This window comes from Triplophysa rosa, linkage group LG4 (genome assembly GCF_024868665.1).
Source record: "Triplophysa rosa linkage group LG4, Trosa_1v2, whole genome shotgun sequence".
Taxonomy (NCBI): domain Eukaryota; kingdom Metazoa; phylum Chordata; class Actinopteri; order Cypriniformes; family Nemacheilidae; genus Triplophysa; species Triplophysa rosa.
The window spans coordinates 20,674,251-20,687,093 of NC_079893.1; the positions used below are offsets into that span (position 1 = coordinate 20,674,251).

Here is a 12,843-nt window from a genome sequence, read left to right on the forward strand (position 1 = left end):
TAAATAATTGTTAACAGGTTTATTGGAATCCCTTGATGTTTCTGCAAACATAGTTATGGCAAGATCTGCATCAAGATATACAGTTTAGAGGAACTAGTTGCATCTGTCTTTAGCTCATGTTGAATATGTCTGTGCTGAGGAGGTTTACTAACAAGTATTGTACAAAAGCATTGAGAAAAGGAAAGGAAAAATGAACATGTATCTCTTATGTGACAAAAGAGCATTATGGCTTTGCACTTTAAACAATGTATCACACATACACATTCAGATTTGAAAAAGCATTAATTGGGGAAACAAATGGTTATTCATGAAGATCGATTGCCTTCCAAACTACAAGATGAACTTTTCACATAAGCCGCTGTAAGTTTTAGTGTCATATATTGGCTAACTTTACCATGCTTTGCCCTTGTTTTGCACAAAAGTGCTACTTTGTGGTTATGTGATTTGTACAAATGCATAGTTTACATGTTGCTGGACCCCAACCCCAAATGCACATCTAAAAGTTCTTAATTTAAAACTTAATTTAAACTTAAATATGAAAAACTCAAAAGTGGATCTATGTATAACAACTCATTTTTTATCATTTGGTAGTTGAGTAACACAGATTGCAAACATGCCGTAACAAGCATGGCAGTCTATATTTGCCTTAGGTTTGTGATGGTGATCCAAATTCATATCAGGCTGTTCTCGTCGGGTTCTGTCTTTATAGGGGGTTTCTCTACATACTGTATTTTATACAACCATAGAAATAAAAATATGTTCCATGTATACATATGTATATAAATAATAACATGTATCAATGTCTTGTGAAACCAAACCAAACCAGGTCAAAAACCAAACCAAAATATATATGATAAAACTTTTTTGTTAGTGCAACATTCTTCAACTTAATTAGAAAATTCAGTGTTTGTTTTTGCTTGGTTTAATCTTCTTTATATATTCACATAAAAAAATCAGGGATAAAAAGATTTTGGCAACCACAAGTCCTTTCAAAATAATAGAGCTCTGGTGTATAGCGGTATGTTTTTGTTGGATTTGTAGTAGCAGAGGAAACAACACAAAACACAATTGAACATCAGTTTACATTGCTTTGAAAAAACATGACAGGAGTTTAAAGATTATGTTTGGGTAGTAAATTACGTCTCTCGCTGTGTAAAGTAAACTACACTTGTTTTCATCCCATGTTCTCCAAGCTCTCAGTTCAATACAGGCGATCAGTAACTTTTAAGGGAAATCGTGTGTCCCAAACGTCCAACACATATTTATTTATTATATATAGAAATGCTCCATACAACGCAACATAATAATTCACCTATTTATTTACAATAGATACTGTAAAATGCTAACTTTTCGTGAGAAAAAGGCACAAGTTTCCCTTCTTAAATACACTGTAAACATCTTTTCAAAAAGCATGCATAAACATCTCACTTTACAAAAGGTCTCATATACTCTTTTTAGACAAATTACTTATATATTGTGTCCAGCAAAATAGAATCTTTCAAAAATACTTCACATACATCCTATGAACCTTTGAAGAATGATTTATATATCTGTGTATTTAAAAAAGGGAAAGGTTGAAAAAAAGAGACTAAATATCTCTGCAACATCTTATTCAGGTCCTTCGATAATTTCCATAACCTACGGTGTTAAGTGTATTGATAGGTTGGTGAAATGGGTTTGACTCGGTACCACAGACTGAGTTATCTTTTTCATTGGGTTATTCTATAATTTCGGGGCACATATTGCATTCGAAAATGTAAATATGTGAGATTTTCTTGTTTTATTTTCAAAGCACAAACGTCCTTAAATAACATATTTAAAGAGATGCCATAACTTCTAGTCTTTCATCCATGTGCTTCAAGAGAAACTGACATCACACAAAGCAAATTGTGTGATAATAATATAATGATATTAGTTGAAAATGTTTTTAGACGCATAAGGCCGGATTCACATTTCGCGTCTTTTCCGCGCGCATATTCGTTATTTTAAATGTAGGAAATAGGGGGCAACGCGGACGCGCTCTTTTTTCAGGCGCGTCGGCGCCGCATCGAGATGAAAAAATCTCAACTTTTCAGAAAGGCGCAAGCGCACCGCAGGTCATGTGACAACAACCAACCAGCCAATATAGACAAGCTCAATGAAGATGGAGACACAGATGATCACAGCATAACTAAATCTAGTAGCAGAATTATTGCAAGGTATTTTCAGTGCATATAATCCAAATATCCTTTGTTTATACCTTCTCGTCTCAATGGCTATCGTGGCCCATGGCTGCTTAGCAACGGTAGACGCTCTGCGTGCGCAACTGCCGGAGCGCTTTGTAAAAAAGGACAAAGCAGCGCGTCTCGCGTTTTGCGCCCGGTTTTAGACGCGAAATGTGAATCGAGCCTAAAGATGCACCAATAGATCGGCCAATAATCGGCATTGGTCGGAAGAAGTGATTTTTTACACTATCGGCTATCGATATTGTGCTCCGTGTATATAAAATGTTTAGAAATATCACCATTTTGATGTTCAATATTAATAGTCGTTAATATAACATTCAGAAAGTTAAGAAATATTCATTTAACCTTTAGAATTGAGTTAATGCGAGTTAATATAACCATCAAACTAATGGTACCGGTATCGGCACTCTGAATAATCTGCTGTTGTACCGCATCTCTAAAAATAAGGTATATCACAATAAAAACTTTTTTGAAGAACACACCCAAATGTCTTATCGAATCTAACTGAAGGCTAAACTATGAAATGTGTTTCTTTATATTGATGAAATCATAATAAAAACATATCGGACAGATGTGAGATGTACCCGCAATTATAGAATGACCCCATTACTATTATAACTTTGATTCTCAGTATTTCTGTTACTTTATTTTTCTTGTCCTTTAACCGTAATTTACTACCAACTAGCTGCCTCACAAAGGCAAATGTCAAGAGTTCTTTGACCTTCCCAGTTCACACACAATACATCCCCGATCCCCCCACCCCAGCACATTACATAACCAACACAATAACATCTAATATCCCAATTATAACATCATCTTGTCTTTGCAAATCAATATCAGCCAATAGGATCATACCAATCCCACGAACAATGCCCTTTGAAAAATGAATCAGCTTTAACTGTGCCTTAAATTAAGAGAGAAACGACAGGGAAAAATCATACACACAAGTTGACACCTTCAATGTCCTCAGCAATGCAAACCTCTTGCAGTACATCTTTTACTTGCTTTCATCAGTAGCATAGTGGGATTATAAAACAGTGGTCCAGATTCATTTGTACAATTCTCTCAAGAAAAAAAATCACTGGCATTTCCTCAAATAGCCCCTTAAAATGTGTTTTAAATCAAAACCTATGTACAACATTTGAAAAATATGCCTACAAGCGAGTTATATTTGCGAGATAAGTTCACATACGCTGTTTATGAGCAGGTTCCGTTATTGTCGTTTACTCGTATGAAAGCTGTATGCTTCAGAAAAGATAAGTGTGTTTTCCCCATATCTAACTGTACATGTGCTGCTACTGAAAATTTAACACCTACTTGTTACGTTAAGAAAAAAGAAGCACCTTGTTAGAAAATGGCTTCCAGCTGGATTGGTTCTTAACCGAAAAAAACATCACAATCATAGAAAAAGCTTTTCCTCTGTGGGACTGTAAATTGGTATTTTCATTAACATCTAAAAGGGAGCTGGTTTAGTAACAGCTTAGGTACAATTTATTTGCTACAATCTGAGCTCTCGCACAAAATATCACATTTGTGTAGAAGTGAGGTGTTGCGGCGAGCCGTAATATTTGCTGTATTGCAAATGTAAAAAAGCATGTTTTGTCCTCAAAATCCCAGTAGCGTTATGTTGAGCTGCCATTTTTCAGATTATCTATGACTGTTCCACCACAGCACTCCATTACGTAGACTGGCCAGTGCTCACTACGTAAACACTTCAGTCCATCATCTAATTGTCATTTTGTTTTTCCAGTCTCAACTTGGAGTTATGAGGTCAAGGGTATTTTCAATATGCAACTAATCCCAATTTTCTAGTATTGTATTCTAATAACAAATTGCATAATTTGAAACCAAAATGTTTTGCAAATCAGTTTAGATTTGATTGTACTTATAATAATATCTATTGTGTAACTACTGTACTATACTACAATAAGCAACTATTGAGCTTTGATGTATTGTAGCCCTTAGTATATGTCCAATCATTTTTCCTCTTTTTATAAAATCAACATGGTTGTGGGCGTCTGAATCAGCAATAAAAATCAATTTCAATTGTATTCAACGGTAATATCAATAGTGGCAAATTTAGGTAGAATTTAAGTATGTATGCGTTTTCTGGCACATGTACCATGTCTATGAATCCAGGATATGTCTCGAGTGTGTGGGGGTCCGTGTTTCTGTGACATATTCACACGTGCACTACAGCTTTACCAAAGAATATGGCTTCATATCCATATAGAACATTGTCAGCATTGTCTTTGGGGATAAGGAATGCACTGTCACATGAAATATGAGTTCTCTGTTGACCAGCTACAGAGATCGCTCTTCGTTTCTCTTGACCGCTCGAGCCTCATGTGGCTTTCAACCATCCCTATTGTTACGCCTTGCTTTGTGCATAGCGGGCTTGCTCTTGTTCGTTTTCTGAGGGCTGGGTGTCCTCTCGTTTGATCCTTCATTTTTTCTTCTGGCGAGCATTCTGTCATTTTTTATGAAAGTAGAGGGTGTGTGTAAGGCCCGACTCCACCTTTGGTATCTGGTCGCTGATGATTTCCACCAGCATCTCGGGGAACTCGACTTTAAGGGCTTGCGATTCACGGAAAGTGTAAAAGCAAAAGTCCAACAGGCTCCCCACGAGCTGTGAAGACAGAAAGAAAAACGCTTTAATTGAGAGGACCGTTCTGTTATGCTCAGATTAATTCATTGACATCTCTTGCTCTCGGGTGTTCTTCATCTCCAAGTGCAATTACATTTTTTTCTAGTACTTTTTTCTGCAATAAAAAATGTTGAGCGTGTAGCAAAGCTAAGTGATTAGAAGTGTACAGCTCTTATGCTGGATTCACACCAAACGCGAACAGTCGCGTTCCAAGCTCTTTATTACTCGCGGGAAAGTTCGTTATTTTCGCGTGAGTGACGCGATCTGACAAATATTTTCAATTTGCACGGAAGACGAGATTGCCGTGCGTTCGCGGCAATCACGCCGCCCGGTTTACATCATTCGCATCACCTGCCGCGAGTTTGCGTCTATTCGCGTCTTTGCATTGACTTATGTAATTTACTCGCGCAAATCGCTTAATTCGTGGTTGGTGTGAACCCCCCATTAGAAATGAACTGTGAGCCTCTGATCTCTCCATGGCAAAAAGGAAGGAAGGCAAGTGTTTTTAATTTGAAGTCACTCTTAACATTGCAACCCTTTTTGATCATCTACAAAAGGGTATATTATTTAGAAATGAATATGCTGATTATTTGGGTTTATTTAAACTTAAATTCTTTCCACATTTCTGCTTCTTTATAACATGGATCATTATGATCAGTTTGAGCCTTTGAATGAAAATATATTTTTGATGAGAATTAATTTCTTAATATGTTTTAAATTGGTATTTACAGGTATATACAGTATATATATGTACAGGTATATGGGTCAATGACTTACAGTATAACGACCACCTGTTGTGTGACAAATAATATTAGTAATTGTATTAAATTAAAATATATAACATTTTGTTGCTGAAATATGAATCTCTTATACAGTATGCTTCAGTGAATGGTATTTTAAAACATTTATATCAGTTTTAAATGCAATTTTCAGGACCAAATTATAGAACAAAAATACGAGATGATTACTTACCAAAACTTTGCTTCTAAACACTTCAAATATTAAAGATTCGTAAAAATTCAGAGCATGTCAAGGAAATGAATTAATTTTAAGATAAATCACGGCCGCACCACATGACATTTTTTATGGCTATGGCCAATTCATAGATGAAAAATTCTTAAAAACACTTAATTTAACATTTTAATCTGTATTTATGTGTATACCACATTCTTAATGTTTGAATAACTGCAATTGAAATTATTATTATTTGTATTTTAAAATTGTCATGTTGATATTCCTTAAACATAATTGACCCATATAACAACATTACGCCTTGTTTTATTGATTGTTTTCACGTAAGGTTACAAAACACTGCAGTATCAAGTATTTTTTATTGTTTATGAGTAAATATAGTATACTTAAGTATTTTTTCATGTGGACAAATACTTTATCATTGTGTAGTCAAAAATTAAAAACCTGAAATTTGGGGAAAAAACCTGTTCATGGGTAGTTGACAAATAAACATCATAAATAATATTATTAACAGTTTGTTTTCAAAATTCCTGCTCTCACACCACACATGGTATATTTGTCAACTACCAGATGGATAGATGGATGGATGGATAGATAGATAGATTTTTGCATTGTCAAATACGAGATAGATAGATTTCTCCTAATCTTCGTATTGTCCCTTCTAAAATATATTCTTTGCAAAGTTGCTTTGCAACAATGCAAAATTGCAAATTATATTGTGCACTATAGAAATCAATTTGAATTCAATTTGTCAGTCTGTTCTACTGCATCTCTCTGTAAGACAAAAAATATCGGCAAAAGCTCATTCTGATTTGTTTGGGAATTAGATTTAAAAGATTGATACACATTTATAGTAGGTTGCTCTCCAAGACGGTATTTTTTTTTTTGATTACTTCTTGCAATTCAGGAAGTCCAGATGTTGCAAAACAAAAGACTTGAGTTGATGCACCACAGTCTGAGTGCCCATGTTAGAAATACACTATAATGTCTTTCCTGTGTTAGATTCACTATTAAAGCTGTTTTGCTTGAACTTCACTTACAAGATTTTTCTTAGATAATTTGATGCTGTGTAAATATTGAGATGCTATTATGTACCACTTGAGGGAGCCATTATAAAAAGGAAAGATGAACTTTGTGAACCCCGTCCTGATCATTACAGCAGAATTACATCTTTGAGCTATCAACCGAAGTCAATATTTCAACAAGGCACATGATGATTTTACCAATCCGTCGAGTTTCTCTGTACTCACTTCATGCATGGCGTCCAATAGCTTGGTGAGTTGGAAGAAGCGTTGCCATGTCTGAGCGGAGTTGTTAGTGGCCTTCCCAACGGATCGACGGAGCTCCTTGATGTAATTCACTCTCATCTCCTCAAACGCCCCCTGGTTCTTCAGACCGTCTTTGGGCACTGCCAACAAAATATGCAATGATTAAAACTATACCATCTCTTGATGGTTGCTGGACATGTCATGGTTGATCTGTCTGTGAGCAATGTCCTCTTATGTGAAGTTATTTAAAGTCTGAGTAAAGTGACATTGAAATATGTGTATAAAATATATAGTTTGTCACACAACAGAAAAGTGTGTTATTAACCACCCAGCCAAATTTGAATGAAGAAAAAAACATCCAAGTAAATAAAATAAGTTATCAAAATCTTGGAAAAATAAGCAGGACTCTTTACTCTCAAACGCTGTGGCGCTGAAGCCACGCCCACTTGAATCGCTCAACCTGAGTCCCCAGCCCAGTAGGCTATATGTGAATTATGTGAATTCAAACACGCGCGATATAGATAATTCAGGAGCAGGTTAAAAGGTATGCATTTTTGGCGTGCTGTCTGGAGAGAGGGATCCGGCAGTTTCTTCCGAACACGGAGTACTCTCCCCATGTCCGGGGAGAAGGCTCCGGGCCCGGTATTAGCCCGAACCCAGAACGCGTTGTGGTTACAAATAGCACCCAGCAATGTTCAAGATAACATTTGTGCATGGAGGCAGCTTAGAGAGACAGGCTTCATAGGCAGCGTAAGGGAAGTCCATTTGAATTATAAACAGAGAGCGTATTTGCTATAACCAATCACATATTGAAAAACTACAATACTAATTTCTCGCTAGAAATGCTATCAAAAGTTATTGAAAGTGAAAATTAAACTTACATTTATACAAAACTATGCTCCAACGGGTGTTTCGGCCGCCATTTTATTTTTTCGAGCTTGAACCTTCTCGACCAATCACGTTCCTCGCATGTTATTATGGAAACGACAGGTCTCCGTCATTGGTTAGCTGTGAAAAAGGTGCTTGACAGGATGTTTTTACAGAAAAGTTGAACTTTTTTCCAACCTCAAAAGACGCTCTGAGCTGCAGAAAAAGACGCTGGCGTTTCAAAAAAGAGCTTAGGACTTTTTTGAAAACACGGTTTACTCCATATGATTATAATTTAAAACAGACGGTAGCAGCCTCAAAAAAGAAGTCAAGTGTGAACACAGACAGCTTTGTCTATTTGTAGTAGTTCTCTCTTGAGCTCATAAGGTAGATGCTGAAATTGCTGATAGCGAACCAGCCGGGTGGATTGTCTGTTATTAGTTTTAGTATTTAGTTGGGCAGAGTGAGAGCCTGAAAGCGTGTGCGAAAAGCTTACAACCCTGAGCTTGTGACTGAGCAGACACCTGATGCTAGGTGCTCTAGTGATAGGGGAGGGGCCATGCATGCTCAGACACTCCATTGCATCATCGATCCCCCGTTTTAGCCCTGCCCAAAAAATCCTGAAAAGAGAATTGGTGAAAAACTGTTTTTCTTTGTAAAGAAGAGTCTTTACAAAGAGTCTTTGTAATGTGTTTCAGCAATACATTTCTAACATCTATAATGTGTTTAGAAACAATTCTCAGAATTCTCTTTACCCGGACTTTAAGGATTAACTGAATGAAAGTACTGAAAAGTACTTTAACTTTTGGCAGTGCGCGATGGAATCACATTCAGGTTGAAAGGCGTAATCCTCTCCCATCCTGTAAAGAACAAGTGCACTCATGGCATTCAGCCAACCATCTAAAGTGACATTTGGTTTATGGGCAGCTGAGAAAGAAACAGCTCGTTCATTTATCTATCTACATCTAGATTGCATGCATTGCCTGTTCAAAAAAAAAAAAGTATTTTGTTGCAACCCCACAGTTTGTAATTGAATATATTGTATCACTTCTGTTGTTTCATTTTATTTTGATAACAGCATATCGTTTTTTACAAACAACTGCAGCAGTAATTGTGAAGAAAGTTTTTAATTAAGATGCAATGATACATATAAAGTAAATCGAATTACATTTATCACTGACTTAACTTACCTGCCTAAATGAAATGTTGTGCTAAAATCTCATCCTTCATTCAATCTTTCAATTAAAATCTTTTTTATGGCAATTCTCTTAATTAAGAGAACCAGATGGACCAGTAAACTAAACAAGTAGAAAGTGTAGCTCTGAAGAGGCATCATCAATTATAATGTTTGCTTGCTAGAGGATACAAAAAATATTTTAATTTTAATCACATTTGTCTTAAAGGTGCTGTGTGATTTTTTTGTAGAATCTATTGACAGAAATGCAATATGTAAGGGATAATGTACAGGCAGCCAGTTGTTATTGCAGAAATAAAGCTGCTTGTACATTATCCTACTTATTACATCACATGAGAAAAAAACTGGACATGAAATGTGAATTTGAAATATTTTATTGCCTAATTTTTACTGAATGCAGACCTTCCACGAGGAAAAGTCGTTTACTTTCGGTTTTAAGGTAAGAAATGACATTCAAATGTCACGAACAGGCAATTTGGTTTAATCATTTGTAAATATAATGTCATATATTAAAAGACAAATTTATATTTAATTTGTCAAAAAAAACTGTCAAAATGATTTGCAGCATCCGGGTTACCGTGTGTTATTAGTTTTGAGTGGTTGTTTTCTGGGAATAACGAACCTGCAAATATCGCGACTGGCCAATCAGCATCAAGTATTCAAATGAGCCGTGTAATAAAATATACATAACTATGTCTTCAGGGGTGTATAAGCACCTTACATAATGAAGCGTTATGTTTTTATTACCTTAGAATGAGCTATTTCCATCTACATATACCGCGGGTCCCCTAGCATGGAATTTGCCATGTTGTTTCTAAAGTAGCCCTAAATGGACAAACGGCTCTACGGAGCGTGTAATCTCCTTCAGCAAAAAAGCGAAAACGTAATTAGTCCAGTGAGAGCTGCCGTAGTGCTTGAAAGTGAGGCCGGAGGGGTGGAGTGATCCGTTGGTTACAATTCGCAACCTCACCGCTAGGTGTCGCTAAATTTCATACACTGGACCTTTAATGTTAAAAAAAGCTCTTCCACGAGACCCTGTGTGTTTGTCTCAGGGTGCAACAGGGTTATTCACCTCTGCTTCAGTGGCAGGTGTGTGTCACACCTCCGGTCCCCTCCACCTGTTTTCTGCTCTACCACTGACCCATATCCAGTCTCATTAGCCACAGGCTGCCATTTAAAGCCCCAGTGAATAGAAAGTGGGGCGATTATGCAACGTTAATCTGTGAAATAGATTTTTTTGACTGTTAGGTTGTTGCCAAAACTGACAGTATTGAAGAGATTAGCCACATTTGACCCGTAATGGGCTAGTTACTGGTCAATATAGAGAATCATCCACTATGTTGTATTTCCTTAAAAAAGATTGCTCTGATAGTGACCATTTTGGGTGATATAGGGGGACAATATAGTATCAATGGCTGGTTACGTATGTACTGTAGGTGACAATGAATCTAGGCTTTACTCAATAAAAGACAGTCTTTTTTTAAAGACATTAACAATGCAGTCAAAAGCAAATCAGGATCATGTGTGATAATATTTCTTTCCTCACATCTTCGTCTTACACAAGCAAACAAAGGTTAAATGATAGATTAAAAAGAGAGGGGATTTAGTTTGGTGACTAACAGGTCGACATCTCCATCACAAATAAGGTCATATGAGAGCCTGCAGGGCTTCTGAAACCTTAGCCAAGGTCAAAGTAATACAGCTTCTCTCTCTCTCTCTCTCTCTCTCTCTCTCTTTATAATAGCTTTAGCCGAGCAACTAAATTCACAACACAGCAAAATAAACCAAAATAAACATTGATTGAAATGTTAACCTTATTAAACAATAGCCACCAATAAACTACAAACATAGGTTTGTGTTATAGTTTGGTTTTCTTATAGAACAAAATGCTCTTTATTTAGATACGAAACAACTCTTCCCAGCTTTGCACAGCAAAAGTTGAAATTAATCGCGCTTGAAAACCGATGAAGTCAGCGAAGGCAACCTAAATATCATTTTTGGATAGAATCTGCATCAGGAAAACAGCTCTTAAAGCGCCACACCATCAATATTATTATTAGCTTCAATAATGCACCATCCTTAACTACCCAGCGTGCACTTCACCGTGACCCCCCTTCCATATAACCCTCTTTTTGGATGGATACGGAGAAAAACACCAGCTCTTGGAGCAGAGCCCATCTCTTGACGGGATTTTATTAAGTACAGCAGGGCTTCCTGGAAGGGCTCTAGAGGATCACCAAGTGGTTGTGGATCCTAAAATCTATCATGTGGATTCAAAACTCAAACTTTGCTGTGGTCTTACATGAAAATCAAATCATCATTTACTCATCCTCTTGTCATTTCAAACCTGTATGTACCAATTGAATGGGTACCGCCGTTGTTCGGTAACCGACATTCTTCAAAATATCTTCTTTTGTGTTCTGCAGAAGAATGAAAGTCATACAGGTTTGGAATGACAAGCGGGTGAGTAAATGATCACAGAATTTTCATTTTTGGGTGAACTACTGCTTTAAAGCGGATGTAACACACGCAGTTTCTGCCAATCTTATGTTAATCTTGAGTACCTATAGAGTAGTATTGCATACTTCGTATCTTCGAAGAATCTTTAGTTGGATCGTATTTATAGAAGACAGATACAACTGTACGATTATTTCTGAAAACCGGCGAGCCCTGAACGTGTGCAGGGTGGGGGGGGGGGGGTGGTTGGTTGGGGACTACGGCACGAGCACACAATACATCCCTGCATAACTGTTGATTCACTATAAGTTTGTGTTGTGTATCTTATGCACGTACGTGCCGATTACCAACACATCACAGACATATGACTCAGTTTCACTTAGCACGTGCGGTTCATGACGGCATCTTTTAGTGCTGGGACCGCTCCATCAATCAGTTTTAAACGATACTATAGTTTTATACTCTCCTATTAAGCTAGGTAAACTTGAAGACATACCTAAATTTACTTTTTTTGCAAGCATCTCACCCTTTATTTGAACCCTTCATTAAAATAGACGTTCTCTTCATTAATTAACAGGACCAGATGGATCTGTAAAATAAAGTTTCTGTAAAATAAAGTCAATTCAAAAGTTTTTTTCTCCCTTGCAAACGCCTCTAAAAAGAAACCCTGATTTACCAGTCCATGTGCATGACTCGCATTCTATGACTTTCTGTTATGGGAATGTGATGTTTCATAAGCTGTCCAAACACTCGGTCACTAGGTCACACAACAGGTGTCAATATTAAAAACACTCTCAAAGCTCTTCTCTGATATCACACAGCCACATGGATGCTGAAGGAAAATGTGACGAACATACATTCATTCATTTGTCTATTTTCAGCATTATTGGCTAATTGTGGCTTTGAAACGCACATAAACACACAAAAAGAACGCCTTCTTACACACCTGCCTTTACACCACATGCACTCACCTGTGCTGAGCAGCAACAGCACCTTCATGGTGAGGAACTCCTCGTACGTCAGCTGTAGACGGACAAACTCCTGGCTCACCTGCCGCATGCCCAGACACAGATCGTACATGGCTGACTGCCTCATTCGTTCCCTAGGAGACACATCGGAAAGACTTTTAGCAACATCACTGGCATACTTTTCATTAAACATTCGGGAACCATTTGTGGTTCCTCAGGTGACCCTCGTATCAGGAGCCTTTGG

General features: G+C 37.1%; 1 protein-coding gene across 1 annotated transcript in view; it reads right to left on the reverse strand.

The window, feature by feature from the left end:
* Window positions 1-12,843, reverse strand: part of nr3c2 (nuclear receptor subfamily 3, group C, member 2) — a 108,201-nt gene continuing 95,358 nt past the window's right edge. Inside the window, exons 7-9 of the mRNA XM_057330574.1 lie at window positions 12,603-12,733; window positions 7,095-7,252; window positions 1-4,854 (exon numbers count right to left, since the gene is read on the reverse strand). Coding sequence (XP_057186557.1) covers window positions 4,699-4,854; window positions 7,095-7,252; window positions 12,603-12,733 — 445 coding nt within the window. The 3' untranslated portion in view covers window positions 1-4,698. The remainder of the gene's footprint in view (window positions 4,855-7,094; window positions 7,253-12,602; window positions 12,734-12,843) is intronic.